The 24,982-nt window shown below is 45.0% G+C and overlaps 1 protein-coding gene across 2 annotated transcripts in view; it reads left to right on the top strand.

Moving 5' to 3' along the window:
* Positions 1–24,982, top strand: part of LOC108785080 (MTSS1-like protein) — a 138,475-nt gene that overhangs the window by 56,214 nt on the left and 57,279 nt on the right. For both annotated transcript variants that reach the window (XM_018554080.1, XM_018554079.1), the window contains exon 3: positions 11,301–11,374. In XM_018554080.1, coding sequence (XP_018409582.1) covers positions 11,301–11,374 — 74 coding nt within the window. The remainder of the gene's footprint in view (positions 1–11,300; positions 11,375–24,982) is intronic.

Genomic DNA, 24,982 nt, shown 5'->3' with positions numbered 1-24,982 from the left:
TTTTTTACCCCCCCACCTTTCCTTCCCCCCCCCCCCCCAAGCATATACTGACCTCTCCTTTACTACCTCCATGCGTTGAGCTGATGGAAATACCCAGTATTTTCGGGTATGTTGGAGCTTGTAGCTCCATGTGACTGGGCCAATCAGCTCTTGTAAAAGGGCAAATCCTTGCAGCTAAACGGTTGCTGTGGGGCAAAGGTAAGGTTAGGCTATGCTGCCGGGGAGAGCTATATGAAAGTGAGTCTGTTGCTTTGCACTGCAATTCACTTAGCTGATCAATAAGCTGATCACAATCTCTATATCTAGAAATGGAAAACTATAAAATGACCGTAGTTTCTCTTTCATAAACTATTTCGGCTATTCTAGCACTAGATTAGGATTTGGAAAGATCCAGAATACATAAAGTTAAGTTCCAGGCATTACGCCGGCTGTTTAGGAAGTAATAGAACTCAATTAGGAGAACCCCACCCTGCTATAAACTGCTGCTTGAGGTGTGCACTTATTTCCTGTGTTATGGAGAATTCACAGACTGTGGCTAAGGTGAAGGGCTCGCCTTCAACGGGTTACACATTAATGCAGCCAAGGCCTTTGGAAAGATTATAAAGCTCTTGTCTATATCATTTAGCTTCTAGGATTTTGTAGGTTTTGTTACGTGCTTATCTCCTCCTCCAATGTCACTTTGTCCCTCCTTTTGTATTTTGATCGTTCTTATCCAAAGTGTGGAGCTGTATCTTCTGTATGCACTTTCTCACACAGGCGGCTGTGGCCAAGGATGGTATAGGCCGGGATTCGGCAAATACGAGCCGGCACAACTTTAACCAGTTGCCGTCCGCCCGTAGTAGAAAAACGGACGGACGGCACTGTCGCATTCGCGGGTTGCCGTCGCCAGACGGCATTTTTTTTCTGCTCGCGCGCCCCCTAGCGGGCACGCACGGGCAGAAAAGACCCGTCCAATGCGAACACCCGGTACCGGGTGTTTCACATATAGGCGATCAGCGGGTCCATAGCCCGCCGATCGCCTATATGTGCTCGTTTGCGTCCGCAACTCTGCTTCATCAGCTTCTTTTGGGGTCCACAGGTGATATTAGGGGTCCTAGAGACCCCTAATATCTCCATAAAGAGGACCTGTCAGTGTGCCTTTGCTATTATATAGGGGGATTGTTATCCCCCTATATAATAGCAATAACGATGAGTGCAAAAAAATTAATACAAATAAAAATAAATAAAAGTCACATATAAAAAAGGTAAATAAAATAAAAGTCAGATATAAAAAAAATGGGAAAAAACCCCCCAAAATGTTTAACTCCCCCACCCCCACGTTTACGCGCCTATAAACGTAAATACGCGTCCGGTGCCCCAGCGCGCAAAAATTACAATTGCGCTACACATGTTACATATCGCCGCGAACGTCGCAGTGAGAGCAATCATTTTAGGGCCATCAATCACTGATAACACTAAACTGATGAGCGGTAACAGCTTTTAAAGCGTCGCCTATGGCCAATTTTGGGTATTATCGTTTTTTGAGGTTTCGCGCGCGCACGCAATTTTAAGGCTTGACATGTTTAGTGTCTTTTTACCCGACGTGACCCCGTCTTTTATATTTTACCAAAAAATTGGGTAATAATAAATGTTTTATCATTTAATATAGGGGAAACTGTTTTTTTTTTTTAATTTCGGTAATTTTTCCTTAATATAGTAAAAAAATAAAAACCCCAGTGGTGAATAAATACCACCAAAAGAAAGCTCTATCTGTCCCCAAAAAAGGGTATAAAATTCATTTCAGTACAGCGCTGCATGACGGAATAAATGTCAGTCAAAGTACTGCAGCGCTGAATACTGAAAAATGGCCTGGATGGGAAGGGGGTTTAACACCGCGGATGTCAACTGGTTAATGCAGAGAAAATGCAACACATCATCCTTAAAATGTATCTTTTGGTAAAAATGTGTGGGGGAAAAAAAGCTGCAAAAGGGAAATTTTCTTATTTTGAGGGAACTTCCCCCATTTTTTTGACTATAAATGCTACAGATCCGGTCTGAACGACCTTCACTGGTTGTCTGGTTCCAAAAGTCAGAAATCACCTTCAGTGTTTAAAAAAAAAAGTTTGTCAAGACAATCTGTAAATCTCTTGGTTAAAGGCAGCTGAAATGTATATGCAAATTCTGACTTTTTTTAAGTAATAGTCAGGCTTTGTGCCACTACATCCAACCTCCCAATTGGTCCTTTGGTCCCTTTAATGTCCTGGGTGGCCTGAAGGGATCAGGATTAAACTAAACTTCTACAGCAAATGTTAGGATTTGCGTGTTATTTCTGCTGCCTGTATTGACCATCTGTTTAAGTGATTTGTTTTAGTAGGTAACTGTGGGCTCCTGTGGTTTTCGACTCACACAACAAAATGGCCGCCGTGCCTACTTCCAGTGCAGACATTACCCTAACACTTACAGTCCAGAACCGTACAAAACAATTATGCAGTAAAAGATGATCTCAGGGGAGGAAAATCTATGTAGGAAGACGTCTCCTGTTCAACATTTGCCCTGACACAGGCATTCCATGTATGTGAAACATGCTATTTTCAGTCATTTTCCCCTCTGATGTGTGGTTTAGCTCCATAATTGAGCTTGTGGTGAGCCAGTAAAAGGCAGGGAATTCCTGTCACACTGACATTATGGTTTCTGTTTGGCTCCATGTTGTTCACTTTGACAAAATGGCAACCTTCCAGAGGAAGTAATATCACGCTGTGATTTACCAGTGTAAATATAGCTGTTTTAAGATTTGGAATAAATCTGTGTTCTGTCGCAGATTTATAATTCTGTGCTGTAGTATGTTATATTCATCATGTTGCTCTTTCTTTTCCTGCTGGTGGAATGTATGTAAGTAACGTAGAATGAGAATACGGATTTCTTTAAACGCCAATGGCCTATTCACACTGCTAGGCCATTGCAGTGACGCATTGTACAGGCAGTGGTGTGCTACGGTTACATTTATTTTGAATGCCCCCGCCCTCTGACGCACCTCCACAGCACATGTGTTGCATGTTCAGGGTGCCTGAGCATCCGCATCCTCAAAAAATCTGGAGTGAAAGTCAAAAAGGTTTTTAAGCTATTTCAAGCTAATTAAAGGAGAACTATGAGGTGAGTGCTTTTCACTCACCTCATAGTTCTAGCCGACCTGTGACACTGAGACTGTCACAGGTCGGCTCAGTAGATCGGAAAGTGAGCGAACACAAACCGGCGTTCGCTCACCTCTCGATCCTGTCACGGCTCTCCGCCGTGGCAGGGGAGGGGCTGGATTCCCCACTCCGATCCGCCAGCGCTGACTGGCGGATCGGACTGGGGAGGGGGCGCGTACAGCTGGCTCTGCCTCTAGATAGGCAGAGCCAGCTGTCACTCACGCAGCTGGGCGGATATCTGTCGGGATCCGCTCCGGCGTAGGTCACGGTATACTGAGCTTAGGGTAACGGGAGGACGCTAGTTTGTGTCCTCGCGTTACTCTAAGGAGAACTATGGGGAAAAGCCCTAACCCCATAGTTCTCCTTTTTAAGCTAGTTCCTCATTTTGGCAAAACAGAGTGGATGGAGGAGTCTCCGCTGCCATCTATTGTATTCTGAGCCAGATGGTGCCAACAGGGCCACCCATGGTTCGAATTACAGCCAATGCCTGCTGAAGCAGTCAAAATTTGAGCCATGTATTGGCCAGCATAAGTGTGCTCCGATGCTCGCTATCATGACCCCATGACAAGCAACGCACTTCAGGCCTGTGGTGATGGGCTTTTTGTTCATGTCACTCAGATGTTGTTTTCCCATACAAGTCTATGGGAATGCTAAACCTGCATGAAGAAGGTCAACTGCAAGAAGAGTTCTAAATCCTAGAAACATCTCAAACTGATGGCATCAATACAAGCCCTTAGGAAACCTGTCTTCACTCATGTTGAGCTCTCCGATCTCCGTTGTGCAGCCTGCTCGGTGCCTCACCACCTCTTCTTGAGGTTCTTCTGTGTTGGATCAATCTCCTCCTTCACAAAACATTCCATTGGGAAGATCATACTCCCTTGTACTCATTGGAATAAAAGGAGATCATGCATGCAGAGGGACACAATATCTTCAGGAAAAGATGGCCAAGCAGGCCATACAGCGAAGATCTCGATGCAGCTTTGACGGGTAAGTATGCATTTGTTGGGGTCATGAGGGATGGCAACAGAGCCCATTTATAAATCGGTGCTCCGGAGTTGGGGAACACCCCAACGACTCTAATCGTGGACTGATAGATGAATGATACTTGTTGACAGGGATTGTTCTGTAACGGCCTTCTCACAGGAAGTGACTGCTTTGCTTTGTTTAGCGGTGCTGGTCATCACACAGTTTTTAGTATTTTGATAGTAAATATTTGGTACCAGTTCAGCCAGCAGCTTTGTCCAGCATGGCTCGGTGTTTATAAAGCAGAGTCCTGCTGCTACTAATGGCTTAACAAAGTTAGCAGTGTGTATTGGACACGGGGAGTGTGTAGTAAATGGGTCAGGCGGAAAGTCATTCACCGTCCGCCAAAACAGGAATCCCATGACAGCCCGCAGCCTTCAGCGTCTTGACTGGGATTAATTTAGAGATGGAAAAGCGATGAGACCTCGCAGGATATAATCTGTTCGCACTATACTCTGCTTCATTAAATCATCCCATACATTTTGGAATTCAGAGTAATTTTTAAAATTTTTCATATATGTTGAATTGTACTTTGACGCGAGATTGTCGGCACATTGTCATTGACGTGGATCTATGAAGTCTTCTTTGTTTATATATAAATAATGTCCATGTAGATCTTCTGACAGTAGCTAAGCCTGTTTGACAGTTGCTATTCCTTCAACTGCCTGACCTTGGACTGTTAACATGTGCAGTCTTCTGGCTCCTGGGTTTGCATAACTATAAAATAACAAAGTTACATTAATTCATCCTCTGCTTTGTTGTTTGAATCTGCCATGTACCAGTGTGATGGAGGTTCTTCAGTATAGAGTACTGATCTTTTCTTCGGGTACTCGCCAATACCGCTGCCGTGTGCCCAGATTATGAGGAAGTCGGGCGTCCGATCATGACCCGTTGCCTGGCTTCCTTATTGGCTGTGAAGCTGGTGTTCTAGCAAAAGAACACCGGCTTCACTTACTAATGCTACCTGGCTTTTCTGACCGGGAAGCCGGGCGCTCGAGTCATGAGGTGCCGTCCGGCTTCCTGATTGGTCATGAACCCAGGCTGCCTAGGAACAAGTGAAGCTGGCTTCCTAACCAATCAGGTAGGCGGGGTCATTACATGCCGCCCGGCTTCCTAGCAACAAGTGAATCCGGCTTCCTAGCCAATCAGGAAGCCGTGAGGTGGATCATAACTCCCTACCTGGCTTCCTGATCGGAAAGGAAGCCGGCTCCCTCTGCACTTCGGGTCAGAGGGAAATCTCTCCTTTTTATGTCGACTTGTCACAGGGATTAAAAGTTAGAGAATGCCCATACAGCAAAACAAAAATTCCCACTCTGTCCAACTTTTTTTTTTTTGCTGGAGTTGGACTTTCATTGATTCCATCATATGAGAAACATGAAGGAATCAATAGTGACCTCTTCTGAAAATCCTGGTTGCCTGACTGACCCTTTTGTTCCTCAATACATGACCCAGAACATGCATGACGATGAGGACTTCTGACTTTCTTGAGATGCGCACTTGTCCTACCTTAGTAGTTCAGAAAGTTATTGAAGCCAGTAGATTGGAAGAAAAGCCCGGCAAATAACGTTTTTTAGATAGAGGACAACTGTGCCCCCCCAACTGCACCTGTTATCCCTTAAGGGAAAGGTCTTGTCCTTGGATGGTTGGCCAGATTACCCCATTCCGGCTCACCGCTGAACTCAGAAACTTGGCTGTCTATGTTCCTATTACTCTGAATTTGGGAAATCGGGTTGTCCATGTACATCATTGATCTTATCACATAAACTGATTGATGTCCCTGCAGAGGAGCCAGATGCAGGTAATGTTCAGTGAAAGCAGCTGTAGTGTTTGATAGAGGGGAGGCTGGATGAACACCAGACACTGTCATGGGAGCCGGTTTCCTATCATTGCAGACTTTGCACTGTTAAAGTAAACATTTAATGCAGAGAACCAGATGGTTATCTGTATTTAACGAGAATTTGTTACAGATCTCAGCAGGTTGAAGCAATGTAGATGTCCTTACTTTTTTTTTTTTTTTTTCTCCAGGGAAAGTACAGTGTTTTTGTTGCTCACATTTGTATGATTTTTAGTGTTATGACTGCACTGCTTACCTGTAATGATGCTGCTTGCCTTGCGTTTGCTAAATGCATTTTTATAGCACGTTGCCTTGCATTCTTTTGCACAGCAAAAGGCAAAATCGCCTTTTTTGTTTACATTGCGGCACAAAGTGACATCTCGTAGTGCATTGTGCTGCATTTAAAGAAGATCTCTGGGCCTAAGGGGCTCCAATCTGTTTTACTTACCTGACCTAGGCTCCAGCGACTGTCGGCACTCACGTCTTGCCGCTTCCGCTCTGGCTATAGAATGTCCCTGGGCGTCCTCATGTCGAATGCAGGTCAGTGAAGCTGCGTAAGACGTGATAATGGCAACAGTCCTTGGCCCAGGGATGAAGAGGCTGTGAGGACCAGCCTGGCAGACAGGTATCGGGCCAGTAATTCTGCTTTATTCCAGCCCTAGACCAGTGGTAGGCAAACTTGGCACTCTAGCTGTAATGAAACTACAAATTCCATGATTCTTGATTCAAGTCATGCTTTGTCTTGCAATGCATTGTGGCACATGATGATCCACACCAGCTGGCACACTGAGGTTGCCTATCCCTGTCCTAGACTAAAATGACCACTTAACCCTTAGGTTAGCTCCTCTGCAAGGGTTTTTTTTTTTAATTGTCAAATTTCTTAAAGTAACATGCTCCCCTTTTTTTTATTACCCAGCTCACATGAATGCAGCACATTGGTGTCAACTGGGTTAATTGGAAACAATGGGTATCAGCTTGTCATTGCATCGGGCCTGTGTTGAGCAGTTGGCCCTAAAGTCCAACCATATTATTTTCATACTAGAGAGGTGAGGTTAGAACCTCTGTCTGATTTTATTTGCTGTGTCCCCGCTTGGAGAGGATTAACGTTCTGCCCTGGTGTCACCCAGACTGAAAGGAAAATCCAGAGATGTACTGAATGTAGGTTTTATTTAATTATTTTATTTTGCCCCCCTGATCCACTTTAATTATACTGATCCCTTAAGGGCACCCAGACACGCACAGATGTGCAGCTTCGGTTAGCGTATGACGGCGTACGGGAAGAACAGGCTGCTGCGTACAATCACACGCATCACCTGTCCTTCCCGGGAACGGCCCGGGAACGGCCACGCTCTAGGCTGTTTGAATCCTAAAGAAGAACTGTGGTCCCCGATTAAAAAAAAAAAAATGTGCTGCTGCACTCAATTAAGTGTATCTGCACTTAGTTTTCTTAGCGCCCCTGCAAATTCCAAGAAATACTTGTTGATCCTGCCAGTAAGGGCCACCTAATGCAGCTTCCTGTAGTGATGTGGCAACGATGCTGCACTGCTCTGGGAATTCAGAGCAGAGTCGTCACTCATGTAGGCTGTGCCTGCTTTGTACTATCAACATTGCCACTGCTGAGTCACATGCCTATAGCTTGTCATTCAGCACCTGGCAACACCTAAACCCGCCCACTGCTTTCTGGATTGACAGCATTGCCTCTGTTGCTCTAACCTTCCCACTGTGAGCTGCAGTGTCTGGGAGGGGGAGTATGTGAGACACAAATGGAGGATTTGGCTCAGAGAAGGTAAAGGAAATTGTTTTGGCTTGTGGATCACATAGTAACTGGATTTGGCACTTTTTTTGACTGTCATACAGGAGCCTTTAGTTACAAGAAACCTGTACTGATAAATGATGTTGGTTACCATTGCTAAACTACTTCTGAACATGTTAGTTGCCCAACTGTCCCTAAATTTCTGAGTAGCTAACCTTGAACACCCATGAAGCACATCAAGTGCAATGTCAAAACAACTGATCTACATACTCACTCCAGCTCAGAGACTGCATCCACTAAATCCACCACATCTACGTTCCAGCCAAGCAACTAGCTTTTTGTGGAAACAGCGTCATAGTTCTGTCAACACCGGGTTCCCCTAAAGTGCAAATACATTTCCTCCTCCTACCCTCATGTAACCTACAATCCCTCCACTTGAAGTGCTTGCACCCCAAACTCTTCTCTGCCACTGCATGCTCAGTAACTCCCCATAGACTTGGACGGGTCCATCCTCCTAGCTTCTCTACTGTAAAAGTATGTTCAAGTGGAGGAGGGTGTTTTGTGTTTTTTTTTCCAGTGAAGTGTAGTTGTCCTTTAAGAAACGGTTCAGTGGTTAGATGACTAAGGAGTATCATCAGCAACCGTTTATTTCTAGTTATATGGAGGTTCCATAGCAACACTGTGTTGTCATTGAGCTTTGCGGTTATTTTGACTAATCTGAGAACGAAATCATCTAACCTGTCACTGGCTCTTAGGATTTCCAGAACAGAGAAAGACCAGATATGATTTTTTTTTTCCAAGAGCCTGTCCTGCAGATTGCAGGCAGAAAGACTTGTTCTATTCTATTTTATCTTTTCATTTTATGTGTGTGTGTTTATGTATTATATGCTATTTTGGACCAAATGTCCTCCTAGTGCACCCTTCTCCTTGGATCTGTAGTTAAAGTGCATGCTAACCTTTTTCAGGTTTGCTTTTGGATAGGGTACTCTCTCTCTCTCCCTCTCTCCCTCCCTCCGTTTCGAATTTCTACTGGTTCTTGATGACTCGGCTGAAATTTGCACAGTGAGTGCCGCTGTCGACCTGGCATCCCTCAATCGGCTGTTTGAACGAGTAGGTTGGAAAATTCTTGGCCGTGCACAGCTACCAGCCAATCGTCCGATGGCGGCTGTCAGAATATAAAGGAAACCGTGGTGATTCCTCAATCAAAGCTTATAAGTGTTTACAGAGGAATTGGTTCTATTTGAACAAAAAGAATAGAACCCTCTTTACCCGACTTAAAAGTTCCCTTGACCCCTGTCTAAGATGGAAATTCCCCTCACTTTTATGGAGATTGCCTCTCATTTCCTGTTCTGTCTTCAGAACAGGAAGTGAAGGCAATTCTCCCATAGCAGCAGACAGACATCAACAACACGATAATGGTTTTTCACTGTTTCCCACTGTATCCAAAACACTAAAAAAAAAAATTGGTTTTATGCACAGCTTAATGATCCAAGTGCTTTGGTCCCCTCCATGTAAAGCACATTCTTTTCTTCCTTTTCGTCCTCGTACCTATATACTGTTTTGATGTGAAATAGTAAAGTGTGATGACGGGAATGCTTTATGTATATTTATCTGTAAAAAGTAAGTGAAGGCAACTGGACATGCTGTATTTTTCTTGAAAGCATTTCACTGGACATCTTGGTCTTCAAGAAAAATTACAGCAAGTCCAGTTGCCTTCACTTATTTTTTTTTTGCAGATATACCATGACCTTGATGAATAAGAACCTTCACAGACATGTTCACAGAGATTTGTTATCTAGGATGTTCTAAATGACTCGTATTCTTTTGCAGAAGGATGATCTTGAACTGATATCTTTATATCAAAGATCAAAAAGTCACACATTTTACTTCCTCAGTCGCCACAGAGCTGACATATTGCAATTCCTGGACCTCATAAAGTTGCCTTTCTCAACTTTTTTTTTTTTTAGCACAAGGAACCCTTGATATAAATTTCTGTTTTCAGATAACCCCCTGCTGGTAACTACTTCTACCGCTAGTTTATGGTACGCTGTCCGATGGACAATGGGGAGAATGCTCCTTACATTTTTGGTCAGTTGGAAGAATTTAGCCTTACAGACAGCTAAAAATATATGGTTGCTTATCTGAGAGAAATCGATCATTGCTCAAGGATCCCCTAGCGACCTCTGAGGGAACCTGAGGTTTTCACAGAAGGTTGGTTAAGAAAGACTGACCTAGAGCTTAGGTATTGCATAGGTACCAGAGAAAGCCTAGAGCTCAACTGCTGGAGCCCTCCGGCACTGACAAAAATGGAGCACTGACAATATTGTTTGAGTACTGTCCATACAGTGTATGATGGTGTCAAAGTGACTCGCCCTTTATCGGATGGGCTCAGTCCAAGGTTATAATTAGTAGGGATGCACCAATACCATTTTTTTTTTGGTATCGAGTACCGATATTTTTTTCGCTACTTTCAGATACCGGAACTCCCAATAGGGAAGCCAGGCAGTGTGTAATGACTCGCACGCCCGGCTTCCTGATTAGCCAGGACGCTAGCTCAATGCTCCCTTGTCACCAGGTGACGTGGAAGCATGGAGCTGGCTTTCTGGCCAATCCAAGTCATTACACGCTGTCCGACTTTCAAATTGGCCGGGAAGGCGGCTCCATGCTCCCTCGTCACTAGTATGGAGCCGGCTTCCCGGCCAATCAGGAAGCCAACTCCATGCTACCTGCTGACTAGGGAGCATGGAGGTGGCTTCCCAAACCAATCACGAAGCCGGGCGGTGTGTAATGACTCGTCGCACGGCTTCCTGATACCGGAGGTTTCGGTATCTGGAGCATTTGGGTGAGTAAAAGTATCAGTGCATCCCTAATAATTACTCAAGGCAGCCGCTGCTGTTCTGTTGCTTTAGGTAACCGCTAGTACTCTGAGAATCCTTTTGTCACGTATTTAATGTTTGTAAAACAGACTGTTTGCCTGTATACGTATAAGGGCTTATGTAGCTGACATCGTTATGACCCTCTGCTTTTGCACTGCTCAAACACATGAGTGAGAACCCAAAAAGCAGCATTTCATTTGCTTTACTTGCATGGCAATCGCTCAGTAGGCAGTGCTGTGACCAAAGAGATGCAAAGCTGGTCAAATGCACCCTCAGAATTATATAATTTATTTTATGTACATTTTTTATATAGACAACAGATTTAAAAAATGTATATACTGAAATAAAATTGACCCAAAACTATCATCGTTTCCCTTTTTGAAGTGCTAATGGTTTGCCTCTAGCGATTTTAAGTCTGGATGTAAATTTGTGTGGCTGTACCAAATTTAACCGCCCTGTCTGTTTAAGCAGGTGGCCTTACGCCAGCTGTGTTTTTCTGTTGTCTCTCTGGAAAATGAAGCAATGTCCGTTTCCTTGCCAGCATGTTCAGCTTGGCCTGATTTGGCTTTCAGAGTCTGTATATTTTCTATTGAATTTGCGCATTGTAACGCACACTAATCATTTTTCATCTTCTCTGTTTTTTTCAGAACTATGACACTCGTAACCGGATCATTTCTGGATGCCTTTCAGAAAATAGCAGATATGGCCATTAACACCAGAGGTAATTATTTTGTATTCTGCCTTATTTTCAGAGTGCACTGGCATCTTCCAGATCAGAATTAGGAACTTTCTGCAAACTTGGCACACATTGCCCACACATTGGTTTTTATTTAAAGGAACTTGCAGTGGGGAAGTATGGAGGCCGCCATGCCTGAACCCCCCTCCTTCCTTCTGAATGTAGAGTTCCTTGGCTATCATGCTGATCCAGTGGTTTCAGTACTTCCTAGGTTATAGACTCGGCAAGGTCAGGAGTTCTTCTGACTGTACACAGACTCTGGTCTGCATGCTTAATCCAGTAAAGTCTCAAGGTATTGAGTCCACAGGCAGTCAGGCAACTAGATTATAACTTTGGCCTCCATATTTTTTCTGCATGATTCCTTTAACCCTTTCGCTGCCAAGCCCTCCGGAACATTCTTCAAATCAGCTGGCCAAGCCATTTTTGAATTTTCTGCAATTTTTTCCTATTGGTTTGATTTTTAACTGCTGCGTTGCTAGCGTTTGTAAAAGACCCCCCAAACCATATATTTTCTGAAAGCGCAGGCCCGGTAGAATAAAAAGATGGTGATACTAAATTTGTAGGCCCTGCGATAATTGCGCAAATGTTTCTCAAATTAATATTAAACCGATAAAAATACACAATTCAATTGTTAAAACACACCAAAATCAGTATCCGTGCACAAAAAAAATAATTTTCTGACTAAATCTAAAAGATAAAACTGTATTGAGTTAATAAATAACAAATATTAGCAAATTTGTAATTGCGCCTTTTTGCGAAAAGGTAAAAAAATGAAGGTATGCAAAACTGTAAATAATCGACTTATGTAAAAAATTGTTTTGGTGTTTGTGTTGTGATAAAATGATACAGGTGTATATTTAATTGCAACACAAGGTATCACAACGCATGGCAATGAGTCACAAAGCTTTGCCATGCGCTGCCACAGTTAATTTAATGTTTTTTTTTAAAGAAAAAAAATAAATAAAAAAGATCATGCACTGCGATGCGTTCTAACAACGCACTGCAGCGCATGTGCATGGTGTGCACCACAATATGTGTGTGTTATGTGGGGGGAGGGAGGGGTTGTGCTTTTTTTTATTAGTTTTTTTTTTTTTACACATTTTTTATTTTTTTTAAATAATTTTATTTTGTTTTACATTTTTTTATTTTAATTTTTTTAACATTTTTTATTTATTTTTTAATAATTTTGTATTTATTTTTTTTACTGTTGGGGGGGCTACGGTGAAATCTCTGGGGTCTAAACAGACCCCTGACATTTCCCTTTTGAAATAGAAAAAGAAATTGAGGACACCAAATCCTCAATTTATTTTTCTGCAGCCTCAGCACTCAATGAATGGGAAGCACTCAGTACAGAGGCTTCCCATTCCATTCAGAAACTGCTGATAGTAAAATATTTACTATCAAGCAGTTTATGAATGGGGAGAAGCCTCCATAGGGAGTGCTACTCCCCATTCAGAAATTCATGAATGAACAGGCTGTGATGTAAATCACAGCCTGTTCATTCATAACTGGGGACACATAGTACTATGGGGGTTATTCACAAAGCTGCCGAAGGATCTAGCCATAGCTTCGGCTGATCCTTCGGCTAGCTTCGGCCCCAGGACCCCTTCGGTTGAGTAGAACTGAAGGGCTGCTGTACGGGCTATTCACTTGAGCCCGTACAGCTCCCGAAGTTGGCCGAGCGGCTCAGTCGAGCTGAAGGCATATGCTTCGGCTCGACTGAGCCGAGGTGAAAGCCGAAGCTGGAATGGCTGGCCGACAACCTGCTACTGACAGCTTGGCGGAGCCAGCCATCATCTCACGGTTGGCTCCGGCCACTTGCATGCAGAGACAGATCAGCGTCCCCTGGTTAGCAGCTAACCACGGACGCTGATGTGTCATTACACTGAGAACCCGGCGGAGCCGCTGTGATATCACGGCGGCTCCGCCAGGTTCTCAGTGTGTAATGACAGTTCAGCATCTCCTGGTTATCTAGTAACCAGGGGACGCTGGACTGTCATTACACACTGAGAACCCGGCGGAGCCACCATATCACGGCGGCTCCGCCGGGTTCTCAGTGTGTAATGACAGTTCAGCATCTCCTGGTTACCTAGTAACCAGGGGACGCTGGACTGCCATTACACACTGAGAACCTGGCGGAACCGCCATTATATCCCAGCGGCTCTGCCGGGTTCTCAGTGTGCAATGACAGTTCAGCATCTCCTGGTTACCTAGTAACCAGGCACCCTGGACTGTCATGAGAGCTTGTCGGAGCCGGCTTTGATATGACCGCCGGTTCCGACAAGCTCTCATTTTAATGACAACTGGTCCCGTGCAATAGAAAAAGTTTGGCGGAGCTAGCTGTCACTGCTAGCTCCGCCCAATCATTTTCTCATTTTTCTCTACTTTTTCTATTCTGCTCGGTACCACAGAGGTACCGAGCAGAATAGAATAACTGAGCCGAAGGGCGCTCTCCGGCATTCGGCTATTCACTCACTGCTGTTTGGGCCCTATGAGAATAGGCCGAACAGCAACGAGTAGCCTGCCGGAGGTTCGGCTAAGCCGATCCAGATGTTGGATTAGCTGAGTCAAACTCCTTCTGCACTTCGGCCGACCCAAACCCAGCCGCAGCAAGCCGTTGTACGGCTGATTTCAGTCGGTGTACGGCTGAAATCAGCTGTACAAGCCTGAAGTGAATAGCCGAACGGCGTTCGGCTCACTTCACTTCGTGTTGGTTATTCACACGGCTGCCTTCGGCAGCTTTGTGAATAACCCCCTATGTGTCCCCAGTTATTTACAAACACCGGAGTGATCACGCGATCACTCCGGTGTTTGTGCTGCACAGAGGATCGGTAAATATCAATGATACTTATCGATCCTCCGTACGGCCACGCACAGAGCCGCTGTCATCCGGAAACTGACATGATGACAGCGGCTCCGTTCTCCTCACCGCTCAGCCATCCTGAAACTTGTGGCTTCTCCCCGCCAGCCGACGCTTGCTGCTCCGCGCCTCACCCCCCAACCCTGGAGATTTTTTTTATCCCCGTTGCCACAGCCCCTACAAGCGGGGGTCAGCAGCGGGGATCCATGGAGTCACAGATCCCTGCCTGGAGCGGCTCCAGGCAGGGATGAGAGGCTCCAGATGCCGCCAACTTTTCCCATTGATTTGATTTTCAACTGCTGCGTTACTAGCGTTTGTAAAAGACCCCCCAAACCATATATTTTCTGAAAGCGCAGGCCCGGTAGAATAAAAAGCTGGTGATACTAAATTTGTAGGCCCTGCGATAATTGCGCAAATGTTTCTCAAATTAATATTAAACCGATAAAAATACACAATTCAATTGATAAAACACACTAAAATCAGTATCAGCGCACAAAAAATAATAATTTTCTGACTAAATCTAAAAGATAAAACTGTATTGAGTTAATAAATAACAAATATTTGCAAATTTGAAATTGCGCCTTTTTGCGAAAAGGTAAAAAAATTACGGTACGCAAAACTGTAAATAAGCAACTTATGTTAAAAAAAAATGTCACGCTGTGTTGGTGTTTGTGTTGTGATAAAATGATACAGGCGTATATTTATTGCAACACAAAGATCACAACGCATGGCAATGCGTCACAAAGCTTTGCCATGCGCTGCCACAGTTAATTTAATTTTTTTTTAAAGAAAAAAATACATTAAAAAAATCATGCACTGCGATGCGTTCTAACAACGCACTGCAGCGCATGTGCATGGCGTACACCTCAATATGTGTATGTTATGTGGGGGGAGGGAGGGGTTGTGCTTTTTTTTATTATTTTTTTTGTACACATTTTTTTATTTTATTTTTTTTTTACATTTTTATTTTTTTTCTTTTTTATTTTTTTACATTTTCTATTTATTTTTTAATAATTTTTTATTTTTATTTTTTTACTGTTGGGGGGGCTGCGGCGAAATATCTGGGGTCTAAATAGACCCCTGACATTTCCCTTTTGAAATAGAAAAAGAAATTGAGGACATAAGTCCTCAATTTCTTTTTCTGCAGCCCCAGCACTCAATGAATGAGAAGCCTCAGTACAGAGGCTTCTCATTCATTCACAAACTAATGATAGTAAAAATATTTTACTATCATTAGTTTCTGAATGGGGAGGAGCCTCTGTAGTGAGTGCTAGTCCCCATTCATAAATTCTTGAATGAACAGGCTGTGATGTAGATCGCAGCCTGTTCATTCATAACTGGGGACACATAGTACTATGTGTCCCCAGTTATTTACAAACACCGGAGTGATCAGACGATCACTCCGGTGTTTGCTCTGCACAGAGGGATCGTTAAATATCATTGATATTTAACGATCCCCCGCTCGGCCACGCTACACAGAGCCGCTGTCATCCAAAAACTGACAGGATGACAGCGGCTCGGATCGGAACACCGCTCGGCCATCCTGAATTGCGGCCAGCCGCCGCTCGTTCCCGGGACCCCCCCGACCCCCCCGCCGGTGATTTTTGTACGGATCCCCGCTGCCACAGACCCTACAAGCAGTGGGGATCCATGGAGTCTCTCATCCCTCCCTGGGATGGCTCCAGGGAGGGATGAGAGACTCCAGATGCCGGCGGCCGGCAGCGGCGGTGCCGGCGGGGGGGGCCCGGTATTTTTGATAATAGCAGTCATCAGCGGCTTGTGAGCCGCTGATGACAGCTATTAATTTAAAGGGGACAGTCTGCTGAACAGTTCTACTATAAGCTGATGGTCGCTAAAGCGACCATCAACTTATAGTAGAACTGTAAATGCCAGGTCCGTACGACGTACTGAGCTGGCCAGCTGGAAGCACTTTTGTAGCTCCGTACGACGTACGTCCTTGGCAGCGAAAGGGTTAAAGTCTATCCCACCTCCAACCTAACCACTCAACCATCACATTCTCAAACAATTCATCCCCACCCATCTTCCTCCTCATGTATCACTGGCCCCTCCCTTTTAGAATGTAAGCCCTCAGGGTCCTCCTTATCCATCTTGTCCTAAATTGTATTGTGATTGTAATGTCTTCCTTATACTGTAAATCGCTGCACAAACTGTTGGTGCTATATAAATCCTGTATAATAGTAATAATAGTGTTCCTGTACTCGTATAAGTGCAACTAAACAGGGTTGCCTAAATGTATGGATTTTCCATAGCACCCCTATAAGCACCTAACCCTGGGGTGATCTGTTACACCAATATCAAGTCGGAGAACTGAAACTGAACTTGAAATGGTCACATTCTACAGCTCGTGATTGACCCATCATTTTGATAAGCGGCATTACTGACCAACATTATACTTTTAGCTAGCGGCTTATTACAAGTTAGCTTTAACTGCTGATGGGAGTAAAAGGGCAGCGGCGGTGCCGCAGTGTAAACAGACTCCCTGCTGCTCCAACAGTTGATATTCATGGTGTAACGCTGTCTGATCACTGCAATGTGCTGCAGAAGGTTAGAGCAGGGAAGCATTAGAGCTCCTGAGAGTTTTTTTTATTGACATCTGTTTCCATGTTGGGGAGAAATTCCTCACTTACTGTAAGACATAGACAAAAACATGTTTATAGTAGAGTAGAAATGGCGGCAGCCATATTTACCCATTACATACGCAAGCCCTTCTTGTCGCTTTGCAATGGTTGCACGTAGATTGGAAGCCTGAGTCAGGTGACTTATTGAAAACAATGCATTCTTTGTGTTGCTGATAGAAAGTGTGAGAGAAATACACAATATTTCCCCTTTAAGAGGAAAAGCCTCTAGGTCATTGATGGAAGAAGCAGATCAAAATCCACTTGACAGTTTTTGCCCCCTTTACACTTCTACAGGTGTTTCTATCTGGTGATTAGAGAGGCCATAGAAGGCGTTTGACTTCATATTGATGTTCAGGAAGTCTCTCTCGAATTTGTTCTGCAATCTGTATGTAGACATTATTTTCCTTGAATATGGGAACATCATTAGGACTGTGTAGCTTGACCTTGTCCTATAAAACCGTTTCCTATGCCTTGGCAAATTATACCACCGTGAAGGGCAACCATCGGACCTAATGACTCCCACATGGTGGTTTTTAGGAACATCACTGTTCCTCCACCGTGTCTATCTGCTGTGGATGAAGGCATTCTTTGGTTTTCTTCAGATGGAGAATTGACTGGGCGTAGGACATAAAGTGCAAGAGGACTCATGTGAAGGTTTGCAATATTCAGTTGCTCAGTTTTGTGATTCTTTAACGTGTACAGGGAATTAAAAGTTTCAATACAGGAAAATTACGTACTATAGGTTTGTGGAAGAGAAAGGTCAAGCTGGAGTTTTTTTTTTTTATTGTATAACTCGGGTACTTTGAAGGTGCCACAGGGTCCTTGTACAAAATAAATATTTTAGATTTCAGGATTACTTAAGGCAGGTAAACATTTTGTTTTCTGCATAAACTGTATTTTTTGGTGTTGTCACCTAAGTCCCTGAAGAAGATGTTTTTAGATTAGCTGTATTACCAACTCGGGAAAGTGCTACATATGATTGCTTAAAGTGTCCAGTTGCTGAGCCAGGTGAATGTACAGGCCAAAATGTTCTGAGTTCAGCCCATCTCATGCTCTTAGATCAGGGGTGAATACTATTGAATTCAGAAGCCAGCGGGATTTTTTATTTTTTTTGGAACCACCTCCATTGACAACAGCTAGAGAAAACCTTAAAAGTAGGAATGCACCAATACACGTTTTTTGGTATCGAGTACCGATATTTTTTGTTCGGTAGTTGCCAATACCGATACCGGAAGTCCCATTTTAAGGAAGCCAGGCAGCAAGTAATGATTCGCCACTCGGCTTCCCGATTAGCAGGTGACGAGGAAGCATTCAGACAGCTTTCTGGCCAATTAGGAAGCCAGGGGGGCAGGTAATAACTTGCCACCTGGCTTCCTGATTGGCCAGGAAGCCGGCTCCATGCTCCATGCTCCATCACAGGTACGAGGGAGCATAAATACGGCTTCACGACCAATCAAGAAGTCAGGGGCGGGTAATGACTCGCCATCCGGCTTCCTGACTGGCTGGGAATCCCCCTCCATGCTTGACGAAAAGCATGGGGGTGGCTTCACGGCCAATCCGAAAGCAAGGGGAGAGGCATTACCCTGTTTCCCGGCCGGCATGGAGCCTGTTTCCCGGCCAATTAGGAAGCCGGGCAGCATGTAATGACTTGCTTCCTGATACCGGAAGTTCGGGTATCGGGCTAGGCATCTGAGCATTTGGGCGAGTGCCAAATACGCGGTATCGGCACCGATAATAGTCTCGGCACCGATAATAGTCTCGGCACCGATAATAGTCTCGGCACCGATTTAATAGTCTCGGCACCGATTTAATAGTCTCGGCACCGATTTAATAGTCTCGGCACCGATTTAATAGTCTCGGCACCGATTTAATAGTCTCGGCACCGATTTAATAGTCTCGGCACCGATTTAATAGTCTCGGCACCGATTTAATAGTCTCTGCACCGATTTAATAGTCTCGGCGCATCCCTACTTAAAGTTAGGCATTACCTGGAATTTTTAGAGAGCATTGGCTACCTGGCTCCCGGGATTTTTCCATCTCATGCTCTTTAATGCCTCTCATTCATCAAAGAAAGGGTCTTACGCTGCTCAGTGTCATGTGACCTGCAGCCCAGGAGCTCCTACAGGACATTCCTGGAGTCTGACTGTATTGGATTGAGCGGCCGTACAGATGTGTACACTTATAGGGGCTGATTTACCAATGTTCCACCTAACGTATAGCCGGGCGAGTGCAATTTGCACAGCAGTACAATGACTAGGTGGAGCTGAGGAGCATAGGAAACTCCTGTCCTCCTCAGCGCAATCTATTGGATGTACGTTTTGGAATTTGCCCAGCTGTACGTTGGGTGGGAAATTGCTAAATCAGCCCCATAGTGTTTTCTGGGTTTCTGCTTTCTGATTTTCTAAATCTCCTAATAATTTTTTGACAATTATGAAGTTTTTTTTAGCAGCTCCTATAATTCGGACAGTATGATGAACAATGCTCAGTGTATCTTCTTTACAGCGTTCAGCTTGTATGTCTCAGACTTGGGGCAGGCTCAGTCATGACTAATCATCTGGCGTTATCATATGATTCTGGCACAGAGGAAGAGTTATAAAGGTGACGTGTTAGCACAGGATGTGTTGTAGGCAGACGTGGGGCAATCCCCGGGTGTCACTCTCGGTCTGTGCGCTCTGTGTATTCACTGTATTGTGCGGTTGCTTTGGTTACTCGCTTGTGGGCACAGGCCACGAAAAAGGTTCCGTTACACTATTACGCTGTTGCGGTTGAGAATGTGTCAAGTGAATGAGTTTTTTAGTAACCAGAGTGTTGCAGACTCTGACATCCACAGCTCCTATTAACCCCTCTTTGATCAATTGGAAAGTGCCGCACCGACCGGTGCACTAAATCAGGGGGAGACGCATTAATATGGAGTTCAGGAGCCAGTCTGTCCAGTCCAGGAGCCAGCAGGGCTTTTTTTTTTAGGAGCCAGCTCCATTGACAGCAACGAGAGAAAGCCTCAAAAGTTGGGTGCCTTCTGTAATTTTTAAGGAGCATTGGCGACCTGGCTCCTGGGATTTGTCCAGCCCTGGAGTAAATGCTTACTGTACGACAGTTATTTTTTTTTTTTAAGACCCCGTTGACACGAATGTTTTCATTTTCATGCGTTTTTCAAGCTTCAGGCATTTCTGTTTTGTCCAATGGTCATCTGTGACATCATATGTCGTTGTCATCCTTGTATCGGGTTCCTGGTTTTTCTATGTGGTGGTGCAGTGTCTTGTGCTATCAAATACCCAATCCGGAAAAACATCCGATTCCTTCCCTGGCCCTCTGCCACATGCCATGGTTCTTGTAATGGGCATCACCAGGGTCATATAGATTCATGTTCTCACCAGGTGGATGAAAGCCTCCACATCTGGCATGGATGCCCCTGAATCCTTCATTTTGTTCACAGGCCCGAGGTTGCTAGGGGAAAGAGACAAGCCGTTGGGCACAAAAATGTGCGAGAAACGCACTAAAGAACCTGTGTTTCATGTTTTCAGATGCTCCCATTGAAGTCTGTGTGGCTAAAAATGTGCGATTGCGTCTGAAAATAAACTCCAGCCTTTTTTTTCCTCCAATTGTGGCAAGTCCTCTTCCTGCATTGAAACTGATTACTCTCCAGTCCCTTAAATGTGTATCTCCACAATATAACCCTTTGAAGCTGTGGCATCTATCTTGAGTCCGCCTTCATTTCCTGTCTGAATGACCTTAATATACATATAAAACATTTTACATAAAATGATGTGTGTGTGTGTTTAATCTTCTATAATATTATAGGTACCACAAGCATCTTTCAAAGCCCTGAGCGTGCCATGGTTAATTGTCTCTGATCACTAATGCACGTTCTTTTGGCTATGGTGCAGTTATATTTTTAACACAGGAACTTTATGCTGAAATGTTTATGAAGCAATATGTTTTTATGAAAGGCTGTCAAAAATCCTCACAACTTCCTGTTTACAGATATAGGTGGATCCTCCTTGCTATTTTGGGCTCTATATATTCCTTTTATAAGTTCACTAAACACTAGTTGCTCATATCAGCCAATTATGCTGCCAGTTATCTGGAGCTGGCCTTGTAGGTTGCAGTTGGAATCTCTAATACTGCATGACGCCCAGTGACCTCATGAGTTCCTCTGCTCTTTGCAGTGTTGTCTCCAGCAGAGAAAAGACTTATCAGGGGAATGGAAATGAAAATATTCCGCAGTTATTGGGTGACGGTACCTCAAGGTGCCGGCACATATCTTTACTGGCCCCTAAAGCCGCCTGAATCTTGGGCCGTTCCAACAGGCAACGCTTCCTAAAAGTAATGAGTTTTGTCACATCTCCTCTGTAGTCTGTTCACCTATCTGCAAGTGAGTGAGGCAATGACATTTTATTACAGTATTGGGAGGGTTAGTGCTGCATGCTGGAGCTCCGATTCTCAGCTGTAAACCAATATTTGTTCCCAGGATGCTTCAGGAAAAAAAGTGCTAATTCATTGAGGAACGGTCTTATTGGTTCCAGTAACTCATGTGTGATGGTTGGTTAGTAGTATAGATGAAATAACTCGTGGCACAACATTTAGAGCTGAGTGATGGACATAAAGTATTACATTAAACACAGTATGCAGCATTCCAGAGTATGTCAAATACAGCACAGTGTGCAGTATTGGTCAGTCCTGGGTATGTGACATATAACACCGTGCACTTTATGGGGCAGGCCAGAATATGTAACTTACAGTACTGTATGGGACAGGGCAGAGTCTTACATAGAGCAGCGTTTCTCAACCTTTTTTCAGTCCTGGCACCCTATAAAAATCGTAAGGCACCCCAGTCAAAAATATAAAGGGGGACCCCATGCAAAAATGCACAAATTGGGTTTCCCCCTGGACATCGAACTGCCCCTGTCAAACCAGGGTCTTCCCCTTTGCACCAGGGTCCCTCCTACATATCAGTCTTCATTTCCCCCTTCACATCACAGTCCCACTGACACAAAATTTTGAGGAAGCCGGTGGGCACACCAGGGTGCCATGGCACCCTGGTTGAGAGAGGCTAATGTAGAGCAGAATGCTCTTTATGGGACAGTCCAGAGTATGTCACGTACAGCACAGTATGTAGTAGACCAGAGTATGTCATGAACACAGTATGGGGCAGTCCAGAGAGTATGTCCTTTATAGCACAGTGCACAGTATGGGGCAGCCCAGAGTAGGTCACCTACAACATGGTGTACAAATTTAGATGGTTCACAAAATGTACTTTGTTATACATATGGAGGTCTCGGGTCTGTTTGCAGCACACATAACGTTAAACAGTCATGTGCGATGGTGTGGGTGTGGTTGCCTCTCACTTCCTAGATGTGTCCATTATTAGAACTATGGGAAGACGTGTGCAGTCATGCATGCTTTACCTTGACAAGTTGACACCTTGGCAACCTTGCCTGTTGCTTTGACGAGCCCAGCTTAAGTCAGCACTTAATAGAGCAGGGATGGTTGTCAAGTCTTTCATGTGTGTGTCCATTGGGGGAGATTTGCACTGATTTCATGACTTGGTAATGAGTTCCATGGCAATAGGAATTTAGCAAAAGCTCCCTTTTTGGAGGGCAGACTTCAGTACAGATCTGACGCAGGTTTTCAACTGCTCTGTTCAAAGCATAAAACAAAGATTTGGCTTGAATTGGGCTTTTTGCTTTAGACGTTCGATGGGTGTGCTCAGTATTTTGCTGATTTATAAATCCTTGTGATGATGATAGACTGTTAGACGTTGTAGACATGTCAGTGGTTAAGCATCCTGCTCCTGTTATTACATGACTTCAGTTTGTTCAGGGTAAAGGCTGATTATGCAACAGGAGAATTTTGTAACCGGTCTGTTTTCCAGTTTCCAGCGCCTTATGATTGAGTGTATTATCAGGCTCATGGGGCCTCCGATAAGTGCTACTGGTGAAAAATTCTACGGTCAATTCAGAGGTGCTTTTCTCATTGTAAAGCAGTGGCAAGGTCCCAGACATTATGTTCAGTGTATGTAAAACTGCAAAAAACTGTCAGACGTGTTCTACAAGGAGATGTCAGAATAGAGACATGCTTTGTGAAATGGCCAGAGACTGCTGACATTCTACTGGCGATAGCCGGAGACTGCTGACATGCCACAGGAGATGGTGGGAGACTGCTGACATTCTACTGGAGATGGTGGGAGGCTGCTGACATGCCACTGGAGATGGCGGGAGGCTGCGGACATGCCACTGGAGATGGCGGGAGGCTGCTGACATGCCACAGGAGATGGCGGGAGGCTGCTGACATGCCACAGGAGATGGCGGGAGGCTGCTGACATGCCACAGGAGATGGCGGGAGGCTGCTGACATGCCACAGGAGATGGCGGGAGGCTGCTGACATGCCACAGGAGATGGCGGGAGGCTGCTGACATGCCACAGGAGATGGCGGGAGGCTGCTGACATGCCACAGGAGATGGCGGGAGGCTGCTGACATGCCACAGGAGATGGCGGGAGGCTGCTGACATGCCACAGGAGATGGCGGGAGGCTGCTGACATGCCACAGGAGATGGCGGGAGGCTGCTGACATGCCACAGGAGATGGCGGGAGGCTGCTGACATGCCACAGGAGATGGCGGGAGGCTGCTGACATGCCACAGGAGATGGCGGGAGGCTGCTGACATGCCACAGGAGATGGCGGGAGGCTGCTGACATGCCACAGGAGATGGCGGGAGGCTGCTGACATGCCACAGGAGATGGCGGGAGGCTGCTGACATGCCACAGGAGATGGCGGGAGGCTGCTGACATGCCACAGGAGATGGCGGGAGGCTGCTGACATGCCACAGGAGATGGCGGGAGGCTGCTGACATGCCACAGGAGATGGCGGGAGGCTGCTGACATGCCACAGGAGATGGCGGGAGGCTGCTGACATGCCACAGGAGATGGCGGGAGGCTGCTGACATGCCACAGGAGATGGCGGGAGGCTGCTGACATGCCACAGGAGATGGCGGGAGGCTGCTGACCTGCCACAGGAGATCGTCAGATGCTGCAGGCGGCGGGGCATCACTGTGTTGCTATGGGTTAGTCACCTGCTTTATTGAATTACCCCAGTTCTGCAGTGTTCTGATTGGTGCTCAAGAATCCAGTGACTCGTGTCACATGCGTATCCAAGAACACTAATTTCAGCTTCTCCGTAGGGGACAATGATAACTCTTGTTGTCATGTATAAGTGGTATGTTGGGGTTAGATCCTAAAATTAGCCATTTGGTGGTGAGCGTGGACCCTGCCCTCGTCTGTAATCCCTCCACTATTTTGCAGAGATGTCTGAGCTGCAGACATTAAAAATAGTCTGGATACAAATGTGTTTTTTGTTCTTTCCTGGAGCTTTGCTCTTGTCTTAGGAAACCTGAAGAATGTATTTTTTCCAAGGAATGCAATATATGAAATGCGGTACAGCCGTCGCACCACATTCTGGTTTCCGTGTATTTTGAATAGATCTACATTTCACAACACGTGGCAATTTATAGCTCGAGAGGCCTTGTCATCTGGTTATCATTCTCTGCCCTTTGGAGCAGTAAAAAGGTGAATCGAGATGCACCCCGGTCATGGAAATGGCCGTGTTTTTTTTAACACCATGCAGTGGAGATTCTTGGGAAGGAGGTTCCAGCCTTAAAGGTACAGCACAGACAGACATGAAAATGTAGCATTAAAATGTACTTGGATGAGTTTGGCTGATGGCCTTGTGTAGTTTTTAAGCAAAACCTGCTGGTTTTGGCGGAGGCAGGGTTCTGGCGCGGGATGAGATGACTACTTCGAAATAGGGTGTTGGTGGTAGGGTGCACTAATTCAAATTTTTTTTTTTTAGGCTGGCTTCATAAAGTGTGCTTTTGTTGATTTAAAAATGGCACCCTGATGCATACATAAAATAGAAGCCAACGCCCTTGTACTGCATCATACTACAACCCACATGCCATACGTCATGGTGCACTGCATTGCTAAAAATGCTGTAGGTTGGGTTTCTTGTGCGTTGGCAGCCCATTCAAAAGGATTGACTCAAAATCACACAAATATGTAGGGGCCCGACGGTTATATCCCTTGTCATTTCATTGCGGTCA

The sequence above is a fragment of the Nanorana parkeri genome, unplaced genomic scaffold (assembly GCF_000935625.1).
Source record: "Nanorana parkeri isolate BGI_ZX_2015 unplaced genomic scaffold, ASM93562v1 scaffold141, whole genome shotgun sequence".
In the NCBI taxonomy this organism is placed as follows: Eukaryota; Metazoa; Chordata; class Amphibia; order Anura; family Dicroglossidae; genus Nanorana; species Nanorana parkeri.
This window is presented reverse-complemented; position numbering and strand designations above follow the sequence as displayed.